This window comes from Emydura macquarii, unplaced genomic scaffold (genome assembly GCF_026122565.2).
Source record: "Emydura macquarii macquarii isolate MOO-44397 ecotype Brisbane River unplaced genomic scaffold, CSIRO-AGI_Emac_v2 contig_2636, whole genome shotgun sequence".
NCBI lineage: Eukaryota > Metazoa > Chordata > Testudines > Chelidae > Emydura > Emydura macquarii.
This window is the reverse complement of record NW_027132773.1, coordinates 11,334,272-11,352,943: the sequence shown is the minus strand read 5'-3', so window position 1 is coordinate 11,352,943 and position 18,672 is coordinate 11,334,272. Positions and strand designations below refer to the sequence as shown.

General features: G+C 40.6%; 1 protein-coding gene across 6 annotated transcripts in view; it reads left to right on the top strand.

Moving 5' to 3' along the window:
• TMEM117 (transmembrane protein 117) overlaps positions 1–18,672 on the top strand; it is a 253,739-nt gene that overhangs the window by 125,421 nt on the left and 109,646 nt on the right. For all 6 annotated transcript variants that reach the window (XM_067564169.1, XM_067564168.1, XM_067564167.1 and 3 more), the window contains one exon: positions 1,286–1,385. In XM_067564169.1, the coding sequence (XP_067420270.1) occupies positions 1,286–1,385 (100 nt within the window). The remainder of the gene's footprint in view (positions 1–1,285; positions 1,386–18,672) is intronic.

Below are 18,672 nucleotides of genomic sequence, written 5' to 3'. Positions count from 1 at the left end.
TTAATCCCTTGGTAGTACTGTGAAAATGTATCCTTTGAAGTCAAATGATGGTGCAATATACTTTAAAGAAAATGTGTACTTTAATTAAAACTTGAAAATTGAGACTCTCTCTCAGCTGTAGTAATTGAAACCAAATAAAAATTTGTATTCCTAAAACTGGCCAAAATTTCTGCAACAACCTATTTTGTTGTTGTCGCAAATGAAAATTATTCAGAGAGAATATAAAAGAAACAGAATAATTTTATGCATTAAAAAGCAATAGAAAATAGTGCATTTCTGTTGTCATTTCTGATACAGTTGCAGAATGTGGACCAAAAGTGTTTAGATACTACAGTGATGGATGCATAATAAACACTTACATTTGAACAATAGGTAACACTGGTTTCCAAGATGTTGTTACATCAGTTGATTTGCTCATCCATATTCTTGAACACGCATAACATTTATATAATCTGTGGTTTTAAGAAGCCTGTAAATTGTTTACTTGGAAAGACACAATGTAAGATCTATTATTGTTCAATGTATTAACTCTTACATAAATCAATGAAAAGAAGCATTTCTTTAAAAATAAACAAAACGATTGTTAATAAAGGAAATAAATATGCACTAAGCTATGTGTAAGAAAGATATGTATATAGTTCTGAACTTATCCCTTTGCGCTGAGCCTGAAGTGGATAGAAGACCATTGTGTGATGTTACAAATTCTGCTCCACTGATTGACCAGAATGTTGTGTGGTTTTGTTTGTTTGTTTCTGGTTTTCGTTAACTCACTGTCCTTACCTGAACATAGCTCAATGTGTGTGAAAATACATTTCCCTTAGTTTTTAGGTAAAGCGTGTCCATGGAGATTTTGAAATTTAACAAGAACATGAGACGGTTGCTTCTCACTAGAATTAAGTGAAAGGTATTTGTACTGTTATGTTAAAAGACACATGGTTGTATGACTCATAGAGTTTAAGGTCAGGTTGCTCAATTATTTTTAAAGAGACGAAAGGATTATTGGCAGAAAGCTACAGTTCTGTTTGTATTCAAGGAAAAGTAGAAAATGTAGAACTCTTGTTTCAATTTTCAGAAGCTTTTGTCAAACTTTTGGCTTAAAAAAGTGACATGGTTATATAACCACATTCACTTCTCCATCTGTAATTGGAACTGACCTCTATAGATGTCTGATCTGGCAGAATACGTGATCAGAAAAAAACTGGAAAATCTTTCATGTTAAAAAATATTTTTCTCAATAAAACAAATGAATGTGTATAACTTTCAGTCTGTGTGCTTATTTCCATAGGGCATACATTATAACCGACTTCATGGGCATCCGGAACGAAAGTTTTATGAAGGTTGCAGCAGTGGGGACTTGGATGGGAGACTTTGTCACAGCTTGGATGGTAAGAAATGTAATAGCACACTTTAAATGCAAAACACAAAAACTGTATAACTGTTGCTTAAAGCAAAAAAAAAAAAAAAAATCCTGAACACTTAGAAATCAAAACAATGTTTCAATTCAGACAAGTATAGAGGTAACAATTGTAGGGTTTGGTAATGAGTTGGGAATCCAAATGAGATTCCATTAAAATGAATTGGGGTCTAATTTTACTTTTATCATGACAATGGGAGTTTTGTCACTGAATTCTATGGAAGCGGAATTGGGCTCCTTCTTTCTGTGAAATAGCACGAAGACAACATAGTGGCACAATGAAAAAGCAAGTGAGAGCACAATCTCCATCTCTAGTGACAAGGAGAAAACTGAGGAGGAAGAATTGACTGAGCAAACTGATTCTAAGAATGAATCTGGAAAAGAAAAAGGAAGAGACACACCCTAAGACACACTCGAATGTTGTCTGGAAAAGGCATCTAAAGGGACATTATCAGATTAAATTTGCCTCAAATTTAGGTTTTTGTAAAAATAAATTTTTTTACAAAACCTAAGACTAAATGTTTTCAAGAAGCTGCTTTAAATTCCAGTGAAGACCATTTTTAAAAAGCAGACAGATGTTCTCTTGCCATGTTTGCAAACCAAACGTGTTAGCAATGCATGAGAACCGGAAAGTGACAACTAAATACAAACCAAAGTGAGTTTACTTATTTATTTCTTTGACTGAGCTTAGGGAAATACTCCTTTTAAAAGCTGCATGAATAGTCTAAAATAAATAGGATTTAAAGAATTCTGTTGATTTAAGTAATTGAAGGTTTTAATTTTAACACAGGCAAGATTTCTTTTAGCGAGATCTGCTTCTGCCACCACTGATGTCAATAGTGGCTCTGCACAGAGAAGTAGCAGGTCTATGATTTTAACCTTACAGAATCTATTTAAATTCAATTACCATTTTCTTTTTCAGGCAGTGTTACTTTCTCTAACCAATCGATGGTGCATCAATTTTTGATCCCAAAAGAGTCAGTAGTGTTCAAGTTGCTTTTCCATTAATGCAGGAAATATAACTGGACCATTTATGAACGTATTTCAGAGAAGTACAGACACATGAGGAGAAGATGTCAGTAGCTGAAATGTCTAGTTAGTAATCACTGCTACCTGTGGCATAAAGCAATGAAAACAAAGTACCAGAATAGAAAGAATCTTAGGGTATGAGTAAGAATTAGGATCAAGCACTGCTGGTACTATTTTTAGTCCTTGATGAATCATCTGAGTTTCTCTGCATTTATTTTCTAACCACCACATATCTGGAGTAGAATCAAGGATTTTTTCAGCATATTGTACAGTAAGTGTTAGTGGCTTGTCCAAGACAAATTACACTCTACAAAATGGTGGCTACGAAAGCCAAGCACACATCAAATCATCTCTCTGAACAGATTTAAAACAAGAACATTGCACAGCTGATCTGTGGATTTGATGTTGACAATTAATGTGTCTTTCTATCAAACCAGTAATAAAATTCATGGCTGCATCTGAACCTCATTAGCATGGTCCTTCTTTTATGTACTTCCACAGCGATATGCAGCTATGCAAGAAAAGATGAGGTACGATCTAAACCAAATTGAGAGGATCCATTGTTGATATGTGGCTCATGGTTCAAGTAGTGGATTACATGTTGCTCACAGAACATTAGAAAGTGTTCCAATTTGTCAGCTCACAAAGAAACACGCAACATGAGTATTATCACTTTAGTCATTGTATAAAACAGGCTGCTATGCAAATGTCTGAGTTTAGAAGCCACTAGCATCCTGGGTGCCTTTTCCATATGTGAATCTCTATCTCTTTCCCCCTGTAACCTCCATTGCCAAGCATATTAAAAACACTTGGGGATGTTATGCATCTTAGCTAGTTCTCTGCTTCCTTCCACTGTGATATGTTGAATTTGAAGGCAGAGCACTGTGAAAAGCAAAATGGTTTGTGGCTTCATTACAGTTTTTTCACTGATTTCCACTAAAAAGGCAATTTGATTTTAGAGGCAACAAAGTGTTTTCATTTCAAAGGAGGTGCGTTCTTGCACATAACTAATATGGGAACACTTACTTCTTGTATATAATTTCAACTTTTTTTAACCACAAATAACAGGGTTCCCTGGGGGAAATAATAACATTTCCAACTTTCTGAAATGTGCAAATTCTCACAAACACTTGCAAAAATCTGAATTCATTTGGGCAAAGCCTCAAAGCACAAATGAATAGTGAGATTGTTGCTGCTGGGTCAGTCCTGTTCTCACTCCACTTTGCTGCAGACAAAGTGGAAAGGGCAGACTACAGACAGCGTTTCAGAGCAGGTAGGCCTAGCAGCATCAAAAAAGCACCAGTGGCAGTGTTATCAGGAGGCAGACTGAGTTATGGTGGCAGGAGAAAGCAATGAACATACTCCTGGGTGCAAGCCTCCCCTAAAATTTGAATATTTTTGTGGAAAAAATTCATCATGGAATTCCAGATCCTCTCCTCTTCTATCATTAATTTTAGTGATCATCTCTGTCCACTCCTCTGGCAGCCATGGCAAATCATTTTAGCTATGAACAGGTACAGTAGCGTGCTATTGCTGCTATTTCGACTTGCTTAACAACTTTGTGAACGCTAATCACAGTACTGAAGTATACTGCAGTGGCACCAGTAATTTGTAAGCACTTTGTATTCTGAGACGTCCTTCAGTACTGGCTGATCTATAAAAAGGCAAAGAAGCAAAGAAACATCCAGTGTTATGGTAGGTTCTAATTTACTGTAACCATTACATTCTAATATGCTTACGAAGCTTCTGCAATAACTAAAAGTCAGCCATGCCTATGCTATTAATTATAAAATGAGAAAAAGCAGATGATGTACTTTTTATGTACTGGAATCGTGTTGGAGTTAAGAGCACTAGGATCTGTTGAACTGGTGGCTGCAGAAGTTAGCAGTGATGATAATGTAAGTATGAGTTGTGGGCTTTCATTTGCAAAATGAATGAGAAATAAAAAATCCTAAAATAGCATAGAGGCAAGACATTTCTTGGAAGTTGTCTTAGGACTCTAATATCAAGAAAATATTTGAAAGGGAAGTGTCTGCTTTGGAAACATTGTGTGATTCAGGTATGAAAATCAGAACTCCTTGTGGACATTGGCTCACTCGGTGTCAGGCTATAATCCAGCTCCAATTGAAGTCAATGACAGTCTTTCTCATTAAATTTAATAGAAGCCGGTTGAGCCCTAGGCATGCAAGCAAGGAGCATGGCAGAGCCGCTCTTCCTTTGTATCCCTGCTTAGGGCTGACTATAGTTGTATTTCCTGAGGTCTGCAGGCAGTGTTGGACTCTCCAAATGGGTCTGGGAAGGGAGGACTGCAGAAAAGACACTGACCTTCCACCCCACCCTTCTACACCCGTCTATGTGTGAGATTGGGGGAATGTATACTGCATTTTTGAAATGGTGGCAGAGCTCCTGACCTGATCTGCCCAACCTGTAATTCTTCAGAGGCAGAGGATCAATAGGTCAGAACACTTCCAGATAGTCCTGTTGATGTCTAGACTCTGTATCCCTTCCCTACAATATGGACTGAGGCCCTGTATAACCTCTGTGTTTTTGGATGGAAGAATTTGTCTATCAATAACTGCTGAGTAGGTTACTTAGCTCTTTTTTTCAACCTTATTAGCAATATGTTCCTCCTACACACACACACACACACACACACACACACACACACACACACACACTTGAATATATGATGTGGCATAGGTTCAAGTAATGCAGCATGTATATTATATTTGAATAAACAAGTTGCCTAATTTAACCTTCCGATAAATCAATAGTAGTTGTAAGCTTTGTTCAGATTGCTTTATCGGTTGCTTTTGTTTGTAGTAAGAGTAGCTTATTACTTATTGCCCTGAATTCAATTTTTAACTGTTCTGCATGTTCCATTGGCAAGAATGTGTTTCATTTTTTTACAATATTTGAACACATTTACTTGTGTCTATTTTGTTCTCATGGTGATTCTGAAAGACTGCTTTTATTTGAAGAAAGTAGGAGAACAAATTGTTAAAATGTTTTTTTCACAGTGCATCCCTTGTATCTATTAGAACGGAAGATAATTCTCATCCTCATTTGTTCTCACACAAGTCTATCTCGACATTCTAGAAGAATGAAGGACACATAGATACCAGGCACTTACTAGTTTGCGCCACATTTTTGTTTTTCTTTTATCTTCTAATTTGTATGTTTTGGTATGGTTTACTAAAACAAATTGAGCAGAGAAGGAATTCCACCTGATGCTGCAAAAACTGTTAAGTTGCTGAAAGTAGCCTGTACTAAAATGTATTACAGCTCAAATGGACGGAAAATGAAATAATGAAGTGGCTGAAAGAGAAATCTCTTTTATTACAGGGCTGAATTTAAAAAACAAAACGCATTTTTGTATGCAAAAATAAAATGCAATATATTCTATAGAACTAATACAATTCCTGAGATACTGCCATGTCTTTGTTACCTAGAAATAGGGTTTGAACAGCCACAAATACCGGTAATCACTCTAAAATGGTGTGTGAGTGAGAGAGTAATCCATCTGTCCATACATATGGTGAAAAAAACAGAGAAATTTGTCCTGCAAAGTAATGCATATTGGCTCATTCACAAGCAGTGAAAGAACGACCCTTTTTGCTGCACATTCCGTGGCGAGTTTGTCGAGTCATGAGCCCTGGAGTGACTGACATCGTCTCTAACTCATTATTCTGTCAAGGGTTGGGCATGACAATTCAGATTATGATCAGTGTCAATCTTTTTGATTGTATCCCTTTCACTGACATGTCAAATGACAGAATAAAACTGTAATTGAATTTGAAGTGGCATCTGAAATACAGTATCGCTAACAATTCTGCTGTACTTCAGAGGTGGAAATGAAATTAAACTGTGAAGCATGAAATGGAAGGACCAGAATGGATGATATACGTTGCTAAACTCACTTAACCACGCTACACATGGATGTAACTAATAACCTCACTGGAGGCAACGAGATTGTGCCCATTCATAGATGCACGTATGGTGTCAAGTACCCTTTTGCTTTGGATATTTCTCTCTCTCTCTCTCTCTCGCTGGTATTTCACTTCTTCCCTCCCCTTTTCCAGGGCTCAGTCTAGTTTCTGAGGGATTTCTGATTAAAGAACAGTTTAATATGCTGTCCTGCAGCTAACTCTTACTACATAGAAGCTGCAGGGGGATGAATAAAATCAAAACCGTAATCCAGCAAAGTTTTCTTGGTCCAGAAGAGGACTTAACCTCCCTTTAATCATCCAACAGTACAAGCCCAGAAGATGCTAATGGATGGAGAGGGACCCTATAGTTATAAAACTTACCTAGAACAGAGGGAAATGGAAACAGCTTTTCTTGATTGTTGGAACAAAGGCTGGTAAGACATTTTTTCAGCATTTGTTTTCTAATTATTCTGGTGACCAAAGACAACATAGATATTCTGCTCTCATGTACGCTACTCTCCTTGATTCCTGGATGTAGTTATTCACTATGAATTTGTTCAGCGTGGTAAACTTTTCTGTAAGAAAATTGTGCACACATTTCAAAATAACACAGGAATCACTATACTGGAGCAAACCACTGGTCCATCATGTCTAGTACCTTGCCACCCTGCCTTGGTCAATACTAGATGCCTCTGAAGAAGGCTCACCTCCCTCCCCACAGTGCACCTAGACAGTTGTACAGTGCTGTGCCTGAAGGTTATGGTGATTTCCTTCTGTAACCTGCAGTCATGACCCTAAAGCTAAATATTTCATTACTTTATCTGAGACCTGTCTGTGCATGTTGTTATTGACCATAAAGTTTCTTAAAATCAGTACTATTCTAACAGTATCCAAAATCATAAGGTTCTGATATTTTAAAAAAATTAAATCCACTATAATGCTGAATCTTAATGAAAAGTATTAAGATAATCTGTTTTCCAGATGCAATAGCAGAAAGATTTGGCTTCATCACTTTCTCAAAAGACGAGAGAGAGAGCAGAATTCCTTATACTGAAGCATCTGTTTTCCCAAGTCTGAAATCTTGTCCAGTTGATGTGTTGTAGAGAGAGAATTTATTGTACAGTGGGTGTGTATATTAGGCAGAGAATGGATAGCAGAAGTTGATGCTTGTACTATGAAGTACAAAAGGAATTGCATGTTCTGTTCTAGAGGTGGAGCATAGACATATGTGTGACTAAGTCGTTGCATATTTAGACATATTATGCCCAGATTCTGAAGTCAATGTCAAACTTCTACTGACTTCAATAGATACAGGACCAGGTCTGCTGTTTTTCCATAAGTTAATGATGAGGATGATCTCTTCCAGCCTTTTTTTTTTTTTTTGTGAATAATGCCTTGACACAAGAGGAGAAACACGGCAAGAAAGAATGTGTCCTGAGATCTTAAGCTTTCCATTATATCAGAATTCCTTTTCTTCTCCTAGTGGACATTGAATTGGTGCTTTTGAGCCCTTACTTCCTCACACTTTCAGTGATTAAAGAAGAAAAATACTGTCTAATTCTTTGTAATATATTTATGTGCACACATTTTTAGTTTTATGTTCTTTGTGGACTTCATTTAAACAAAAATATTTGTCTTTATAGCATTAAACATTCTCTTTTGATATACATTGTGGATTTTAAAAATTAAATATTTTGGAAACCAAAAATATGTACCATCAAAAGAAGTATAATAATAAAAATACGACTATCCAGCAATTCTACACTCAGATGTATGTGTTCTTCATGACTGTTGTGAAGAGTGGGTGACTGAGGTGGCTCTGTAAATAACAGCTCTGAAGAGATCTAAGTACAGATGGCTAATGTGCAAGTTGGAGCTTCTGTTAGAGTCTCTAACATGGAGCACATCCTATGGAGAATAGTTGTCTGACTCTGTACCTGAATGGCTGACTTGAAGCAAGCACAAACGTTTTACATTGACTGAGAAAAATAAAGGATCATTTTCTTGCTAGTGCTGGAACTGAAGTCATCCCCAACAGCCTCAACAAATCTGCCAAGATGCATAATAAGCAGACTTATACCAAACCTGGAGCAGCAAGGCTGATATTATCATAAGAGAAGGATTCAATTGACCATGCAAATTGAGCTGAAGAACTTCAGTGGACTAAAAAATATATGATCAAATAAGATTCCCTGCATCTTCCAAAGGGAGAGATTAGCAGCAGATGGCAGCGGCACACAGCAAAGTTTTTCTTTAATCCTAAATTCCTTCAGGGTTTGTAAAATGAGATATCTGAAACCCTAAGCAGGGGAAAGAGGAAATCAGGATGCTATGTGTACTGATAATGCACCACCATATCACTCTTGACTCACAAGATGGTGCATAAAACTCAGTATTTTTGCAGAGTGGAAACCAGACATTTGAAACTGATAAGGTGAAAGAGAGAGAGAACCTGTCTAGTCTTAAAATGTGTTATAATGAAGCTGCCTGACTATGTACATCCATGATTTCAATGTAAAGTCTGAAGAAGCAGCTGAAAGTGTATGTGTCGACGCAAACACGTCAGCCCAAATCCACAAAAGTACCTGGGTGCCTAAATCCCAGCTTTCGGCTCTAATGCAATCCACAAAACCGTCGAGCTGCCACCTAACCCTGTAGGTACCTAACCTTACTCGGCCCCTAAGTTTTCAGGTAAATGTACCCTGGGCATCTATGTTTCTGCCTCTGGGCATGTACGCTGCTGCCTCACACTAGGAGTCTGGGCATCTATCTCCCACCTAAGCCCCAATGTGATCCACGAAACAGGAGACGATAGGCAGATGAGCATCTCTCTCACCTGTGGGACCTAATTCAGTAGGTGTGTGGTCAGAGCACACCTAAGGGATCAGACTCCTTTCAGAATTCAGGTGGTGCTATTGCTGCCTGCCTTATAGCTCTTAGTTCAGTGGTTAGCGCACTGACTTGCGATTGGTGGGACCCAGGTTCAGTTCCCCCTTTATTTTGATGGGGGGGACTCGCAAAATCTCCTGCTAAAACTGTTAAATTTTGCATATTTTATTAAATTGTCATTGGAGAGGCGGGGGACCGGATCCCTCACTGAGCAGTTTGGTTTCCTAACCACCAAGCCATAGGGTGAGTCTCTTTCGCTGGCCCAGAGACTCTTTACGTAGTCACACACAGTGGGATGACTTCACCAAAGAGACTGAAGGAGCACCACATCAGAATATCCCATAGCCCAGTTGTTAGGGCACTCTCCTGAGAGGGGGGAGACTCCATTCAAATCCTTTCTTCCCATGTGTCAGACTCTGAATAGAACCTAGCATCCTCGGTGAGTGAGCTAACCACTGGGCTAAGAAGCTAGTGTTGCTGCCACCACCACATCGTCCTCCAGCTGTGGCTTTGAGCAGGCGATTAACTCATTCTCATAAGAAACAATGTAGGCACCTCAGCCACCTGACTCCAGGATAGGTGTTCCTGACACAGAAATAGGTGCCTTTCTGCAGCCTGGACTTCAGTGCCAGGTTCTGTGAGAGGGGTTGGGCTGAGGGCAGAACACTGTGGCTAGCATCTCCCATTGGCTAGATCAGGCAGCTCCCCAATTAGCACGCTAGTTTTTGTAGAAACTCTTCTAAGGAGCCTATCTGTCCCCACGCATTGTTCAGGGAGCCTGGGCACCTAACTTGGGATTTGCACATCCCATCATTGTTCCAGTGATTTTCTAGGTGCCTAAGAATCAGGTGTTGCACCACTTTAGTCCCTTGTGGATCCAGGCCCTTCTTGCCTCCTCTTACTTGTATAAAGGTTTATGTCTTCACTCATTAACCTCTTCATCTTACATATCTGAGTGAAATCCTGTTCCCATTGAAATCAGTCACAAGAATCCCATTGATTCCAGTGCTCTGATTGTGGCGGCAATGTTTTTAGACTATATATGAGAGCAGAAGAAAACTCTTTAAGTGCCCAGAATATTAGAGCACCACTGGAAACTGCTGTCCTGTGACCCAACAAAATTTACACTGGTATTTGCCTAAAGAGTAAAATAAAATCAGACTCAGAGACTGTGGTTAACAACTACCGGCTCCAGGACCTAAAAAAAAAGAGGTATCTGGCATTACACTAGAACTATTCTGTACAACCATAGGCCCTGATTCAGGAAGGCTTTTAAGGACATGCTTATGTCCATCCCAGTGCAGACCTAAGTTTCCTGAGCAGTGATTAGATAGTACAGGGATGGGCTGTAACAGGGTGGCAGGGTTCTTCTGTTAACCCATCCAATTAGCAGATATCGGAAACCTGCAGCAAGCTTATGACATTCTGCTGACTTCTTGTGGCTGGTGCAGCTCATTAACTCCACCTCCTCCACTATAGGGGAGGTGAATGAGGGAACCCAGCTCTAGGCTGGAGAGGTCTTGGAAGAGAAGCTTTGGCTGATGTTTGTTGTATGAATTACCATGAAAGTCAAACCACAGGAAGGGGGTAAGATTTTTGGACACTAACTCACAGTCTGAGCACTCTGCTGAAGAAAGGGTAGAGATTCTTCAGGTTCATCTGACTGACATAGAAAAACTTAAAATATGACAGATATTGCAACCCCATGTAGTATCTTTGGGGAAATGTTGTATTAAGTGTTATGACTAGTTCATGTGTTACCGTGGACCAGAGATTTTATGCCACGCTGAGGGTAGAGGGAGAGGTGGTGGTGGTGGGGTGTTACACAGCTTCTCCAGGAACTAAAAGCAGTGCAGAGTGATTAAGGTGAGTCACTCAGGTTGTAAACACCTGCAGAGAGATACCACCCCTGGGGATTTTGCATATACTGGTGGAAACTGGATATTCCAGAGACCAACAGGCAAAGAAAGGGTTTTGATATAAAAATGCTGGGTTTCAACTGACTCAAAGCCTTCTTGCTGATCCAGCAACCAGATAGGACTTTTTGTCCAAGGAAGGGTTGGAAAGACGTTGGCCTGGTGGGGCCACATAAAACTAATGGGCGACTCCTGATATATTTAGTGTGTGTTTAAATCTGTCTTTTGTTTTTGTGTTCTCTCTGTAATGCTTTTACCTTAAGAATGAATGTGCTTGCTTAGAAAGAGCTGTGTGGTAGCTGGTAACTGCTGGCAATACATTATTTGTAACCCTTGGGAAGAGAGAGAGAGCCATGCACAGGCATTCACCTCTAGGCAGACTGACTTGGTGGAGATATCACAGTATAAGGCAGGGGGCTGTGCAGCCTTAAAAACCCCCAGTCAGAAGGGAGTGGGACAAGGATCCCTGCCCAGAGACTGGTGAACGGCTGGAGCCCTGAGGTCTGACTGGGCATTCCTGGAGTGGACCATGGACAGGGTGTGATATAGGTGCAGTTACCTTGAATCTGTGACAGATGGCTTGTGGCAATTCAGAGCTGAACTTAGCCTTGGTGTAATTCTACTGACTACAGGAGGTAACATAAGAGATTAATTTGTTTGCAGACCCTTAAATACTCAACAGTTTTCCTGAAAATGCAGACCTTAAAACAAAAAAATCCGTGATCTGTGCTGAATCTCATTTTAATATTGCATTTAATAAAATGGGCTTGGTACAGATCAGTCTCATCTTGTCTTTGCTCTTTTTGTATTATTGCTTTCAATGCCTTGAAATGGGAGCCTCAAGCACTTAATTAAATGGATAGAAAGGTTGCTGAGTTTCACTCTAAGTTTTTAAAGTAGCTTTTGAAACCTCCATTAAAAAGCTATTTTTACAATTTCTTACAGCAGCACACCACTGCAAATCACAAAAGTAATTGCTGCTCCTCTACTGCGTAGGATTTTTATTTTTCGTTTCACAGCTAAGGAATCTAGCTTCACAGCAACTCCGTGAGATAAGAACATGAGGTATCCCATTGTACAAAGAGGGAGACTGAGGTATGTGGAGGTTAAGCAGTTGGTCCTTGGAGATACAGCGAGTCTGCAGTGGAGCTGAGACTAGAACCTAAATCTCTTGACTCCAGTCCTGTGTTTGTACTACAATGAAATCCCTGTTCCCAACTCTAATTACTATTATTTTTCTTTGTCTCCATCGATGGCAGCGCCCTGCTGTATCTAAAATGTGTGCCGTCTCTGCACAGTTGCCAAATGCCTTCTTTTAGGGAAAGAAACCCAAATGCCTGGCCAGCTGGAGAGGGGCCAGAGGAGATGTAAGGGAAACAGTTGGAGCTTCTCCGTGGAGCCTACTCCAGCCTAATGGCTGGATCTACTTACATGGTTCCTCTGTGGAGGTGGATGGGAACAGCACCCTGGTGGATCCCCTGGGATCTCACCCATTTTTCCCCTGGCCCACCCTTGAGCTGCCTCTACCCATGCCATGCTCATGGCTATGAAGGACAGTCTGGGCTTACTCTTGGCCTGACTCTCCACTGCCTTGTGCCGAGTTTATGCCTGAGTAATCCCACCACAATCAACGGACTTATACTTGTGTAGGAGCATGGAGAATCAGGTCCTGTGCACCAGACCTTACCTACCACCCAAATGAATGTCTGCTTAAATGAGCATCCTGTACCCTGTCTAGGATTTCACAATAAGCAATTTCATCACCATAGAAACAAGTTCAGCAGCACTAAACTCACATGGAGCTGGTTGTTGGACACCTAGGATTTGCTGCATTGTGGCTGCTCCACATACAGGCAACAGATCAGCACCTTAATGGCCATATGCCCTTGGAACCATACGGACCCCTGAGCACAGTGTCGATAGGCTTATCTGGATGAGGGAAAGTTGTATGAGTGTAACTCCATCAGCGTAGCTATGCTGGTACAAATCCTTAATGTCGAGATATTGTACTGCTGCAAAATGGCACCGTGACTTAGGCCTGCTCTATCTTACACTGGTCCAGGCTCACCAGAGTGCAGCACATTCTGGACTTCTGCTTGTCTCTGGAATGCCCCCAGAATGTCCATTGTGCTGAGGGGTCCAGGACTAGGTAGCAGAGAACCAACTAGGATGGCCTGTCACCACCTAAGAATTCCTCTATACAAAGGCAATCCCCAGCTGTCCTGTTACATCAGTTTTCCATCTTCATTGCACGATGGGAGAGGCACAAGGAATGGAGCAATGCAGGAGCTGAAGATCTGGCCTAATGAGAGTCGCATGCCTTTCTAAAGCTGCAGGTTGGGTACCTCTACTCTAAGTGGACAGGAAAGATCAATTTGTGCAAGGCCTGACACGGCAGAGCCCTGATTCAAAATGGGGTCTCAGGGCACTGCTGTACTCTAAATAATATGAATTAATAAGCGGTGTCACAAAACTCCCATTTACTTGGCATAGGATGGACTGAAACACATTGTCATGTGTTATCTGTTTTGTCGATTTGTACACTGCTCCTCACTGTAGTATCTAAGCACTGAAGGTATGTCCACACTGCAATTAAAAACCCGTGGCTGGCCCGTGTCAGCTGGCTTGGGCTGAGGGGCTGCTTAATTGCAGTGTAGATGCGTAGGCTGGGACCTGGGTTCTAGGACCCTGCAGGGTGAGACGGTTTACCCAAAGCTCAAACGTCTACACCGCAGTTAAACAGCCCTGCCGCCCAAACGCCATGTGCCCAAGTCAGCTGGCACGGGCCAGCTGCAGGCATCTAATAGCAAGGTAGACGTATCCTGCACGATGACTACATTGAGCTATGGTATACAAGATATTAGTCCATGCTCTCATAATCTATTGTCTGTTACTGCAACCTTCTCCTCTTTGGTATGTCCTACTTTCATCTCTTCCCCTTTCATTCAGTCCAAAATGCAGCTGCCAATATCATTATTTTTCCCCACTATGATGCCTCACTATCCCTATCCTTGATGTTACCAAAAGCAAATGGCACAAATGCCCACTTTTGCCAAAAGAGTGGGTGCAACCCCTTGAGAGGCACGGAGGAATGTGCAGGGGGGTGAGCGGTGATGACAACCCTGCACAGCAGGGAGGCTTGGGCGAACAGGTTGGGCCAGCCTGGCCCCACGTGGGTGGGCAACAGGGACGAGCAGCTCAGGCCGGCCCAGTGCAGGGAGGGGCGGAACTCAGGCCGGTCCCGCACGGCATCCCATTTTCCCTTTGGGAAAATATGGACACCCTAGTCATCACCAAATTTTCCTTTGCACTGCTGCTTTTGGCACTTTTGCCCAGTTCAACTCGGTTTTCTTCCATGTTGCCCTATATGTTTAGAATAAATTGCACCCAGCTCTCTCTAATTAGGAAATAAAACCCCATCTGATCCATGAAACATTCATGGCCTGCACCTCACTCTGTATTTGTTCTGTCTGTCTAGCATGGTTTGTTTTCACTGGTGCCTTTACAATGTAAACACTTGAGGGCAAATACTTATTGTTCCTTTGGCACTGACCTCTTCGTTTACAGCATAGTTTACTGTATAGTGTACTGTACAAGGCGATGTAAATGCTGCCGTAATGGTAGCACATATTGGCTGTAGCTGATTTATTTGATCTTTAGCTCACTTATGGTGCTTGCCTTTGGTATTTTTGTCCAGAGTCACAGGGCAAACACTGCTCGTGAATATGCTGTGCTCTCTCTGTTGTAATTACATACTTTGTTCAGCTGTTCGAGGGGAGGCAGCACGTGCTATTACAGCTTGCTCAGCCACCGAGTACAACAGCCCAGGGTTATCCACGCAGAGCTGATGGTGATTCTTTGCTGTCGACTGGACTTCTGTGCAGCTCAGTGGGCGACACTGTGTCAAAAGTGTCAATAACATTTAAACAGTTGAATACATTTTATTAAGATTTTCATTAGAGCAGCCCAAAAGACTGCACAGTAGCCAATAGCGACTGGGAGATTGACGGGAAGACAGCGGGAGCATGACCACACTTATGCAGTACTCAGTTCTGAGGGCTATAATTTCACAAGGCTGTTAGAGCAAATTACAAAAGACACAATGGGCCAAATTCATCCCAGGTGTACCTCCATTGGCTTTATTGGAGTTACACCAGCGGAATTTGTCCATTATAGTCTTCTGCGTGCATACTAACTGCATTCCCACCCCTACATTCATAAAAACGTATCAGACTGCGGGAAAGCATATCCTATGTATTTGACTGGAAATGTACAGATGCTGGCTGAAATCCATTGACTGTAGTACTCATAAATAACTGTCAGAGAAAATTCAAATTGGCTTCAAAAGTGTAGAGGCTCCTGGAAATGCTATAATTGCTAAAACTATGATTCAGTTCAGATGGAAAATATTGGTTGCAGAATATGTATGATTTTTTCTTTTTTTTTTTTTTAAAAGAAAATCTGATTGGATCTACTTGCACTGAAATAAATGTGGTTTCAGGAATCCAGTGTTAGCAGCGGGAAAATATGGTCACTTTGTCTTCTGCTATAGCCTACACTGAAATAAACGAGTGACACCACTGATCTGAAAAACAATACTTTTCACAGGCATTAGTAAAATGGTAAATATACTTACCCTTGGGGCAAAGGCTTTTGTATGCACAAAATGTGTCCCCTTTAATAACACCAGCATAGTGTACCAAAAAAAAAAAATACCACCCCTGCAGTTATACTAGTATAAAAGTGCTTATTCCTGTGAAGGAAGGGGGCAAACTGTATCACTATAAGCACCTTTATACTAGCATAACTGCGTCTACACTAGGGGTTGTACCAGTATAACTATTTCGGCAAAAATTTGCACCCCTAATTGAAATAGTTGTACCACAAAACCTGTGTGTAGTGGTAAAACCTTACATGTAGACAAGGCCAAAGTGAAAAAGAACATGGAGGGGATCGGTTAAAGGCAGAAGGAGAGCTCCCTCTCCTCCTTGACTTGTACTTCGACAGCTGCCCATCCTGTTTCAATCCATGTTAAACACTGAGCCCCTCTCCAACCCTCCCAGTACCATTTCACTGAGGTTACTTGGCGGGGAAGGTAAATTATTCATTGTGTGGTAAAACACTTCCAAATTTTATGTTTATAATCTATTCTGTATAAAACACTGGATGACTCAGAGAAAATGTGATGTTGATTTCACTGTCAGAACTGTGTCACTGTTCATAAACCATTCCAGCAATGTTCTTGTAGCTTCTGATGGCAGTAGTATAGTCCCTCAAGTATATTATGTATTAGCATTCACTGTAGGTCCTCTATTACCCTGTATTTTATAGTTAGTTGTATTGTTTCCACTAACTGATGTCTGGTTTTGGAAAGTCTGGGCAGCTCTTATCTCATGCAGATTCTATATCACAGCAAAAGAGGGTGACCCAGGCTTTTAATTTTGATGGCTTGATAGCGTGATAAGGGAAGTGTTTAGGTTTCAATCCACTTCATCCTAAAAATGATTTTGGTGACTACATCCTTTTTTTCTTTCATACTAAAATTTTTCCAAGGGACTTGTTTATGCAGCTATAATTGTCTGAGACTGAACTTTCTTCTCTTAAATTAAAAACCTCCAATAGCATGTATTGACCTCGCTCCTGAGCAACAAGTATAATGTTGCTTAATGCATGGCACTTATAGGCAAACAGAAATGAATTGGACGTTACTGAAAATTAAAGAAAGAGGCATTCCTTTGGTCATCTTCTTTTGTTTTTTAAATAGGATATTTTTAGAGGGGCTATGTAAACTCTTACACTTTACGGCACAAGCCATCTACTAACTGTCTGGGCTTAGGATGATATTTGTTTTATGGGTAGGTTATTCAACACTTGTCCATTAGAGGGTTTCTTACATCTACCTCTGAATCTTCTATCACTAGACTAGATGGACCACTGGTGCGATCTGGTATGGCAATTCCTATGCTTACTTTATAACTAGGCTTGAAAGGATTAGAATTTTTATTGATGAATGTTGATTTCACCATACACAAAGAAACTGACAAAAATATTTGCCTCGATAATAGACATGCATTGGTAGGCAAAGTAAGAAAATTGTGGCTTGACAGCTTCTTCAAGTTTGATTTAAGGATATATTTTTTATATATGTGGACATGTGATGTGACAATTAGCTTTACATTTTTGAATCTCAATATGTCATTAAATAATGACTGTTTGACCCACCTATTGTCCGATAATTTCCCAAAACTGTGAACATTTAAATCAATAACAATAAAAAAATGTTTAAAAATAGACATCAGTATTATCCATTGAAATTATAAAAAAATAAAGATTGAATTCTGCCAAGCCTAGTTATAACAATTATAATTGTAGTTCAAAACATTAGATTAATTGAGCTGAGGTGACACATACTTATTTAGGGCTGCACTGTCACTAACCTTACACGTGGACAAAGAAATCTTTCTCTCTCCCAGTTTTTTGCACCCTGGCTATCTAAACGTATGACTACACTGTCAAAAAAAAACCTGTGGCACTGAATCACAAAGCCCAGGTCAGCTGCTTCAGGATCGGGCTGCAGGGCTAAAAACAGCAGTGTAGTTATTTGGGCCTGCGTTGGAGCCTGGGCTCTGAAACCCTCCCCCAACACAGAGTCTTAGATCCTGGGCTTCAGCCCAAGCCCAAATGTCCACACTGTAGTTTTATAGCCCTGTAGCTGAAGCCTGAATCAGTTGACCCTGGCCGGCCAAGACCATGCCATGGTCTTTTGTTCTGATGTGGACATACTGATAGGCTTTGGTTGGAAAACAGCCCTGCTCCCGGCTTCCAGAGTGGCCAGCAATGCTGGCTCAATAATGAGACAGTGTGAGCTGCTCCTTTTCGAAAGTGTACCAGGAGCTTTGCAACATAGTCTTCTTACTGCATTTGTTCTTTATTAGTCGCTACTTACACTCTTCAAGTCTTAAAACACAAGTACACTTTCACAGTTACACAATAAAACAAGGTTCACAATATCACAGCTGGGCTCTCATTTCACTGCTCTTCATTCTTTTATCTCACTGACTGACTGGCAAGGCCCCGCCTCTTATATACCTGCGTGGGCATGGCTGACAACATTCTAGGAAATTCGAGCAAAACGTAGTTCTCAGAAAGTCTGGAAGGTTCCACGAAATTCTACAATGGTCCAGAATATTCTAGGAGGTTAGTTAAAAATGAATCCACATACGGAATACCTGAAACATTTTACTTCAAACATTTTTTTCCCTTTTGTCACTCACAACAAAAACAGCGAGTCCAGCGCACTTCCCCCCCATGCACGGAACCTCAGGCGGTTGCCCCTAAATTCCGGCCCTGATTCTGGCATTTACAATATTTCATTTTCTATTTTTTTGACTTATGTCTTAATTTAGTTTATCTATACACAGCCTTCCCAGCCTCACTCACTAAACATAATATTAAGCAAATATTTTTATCTCTTTTTTGGATTTCTGAGATTTCT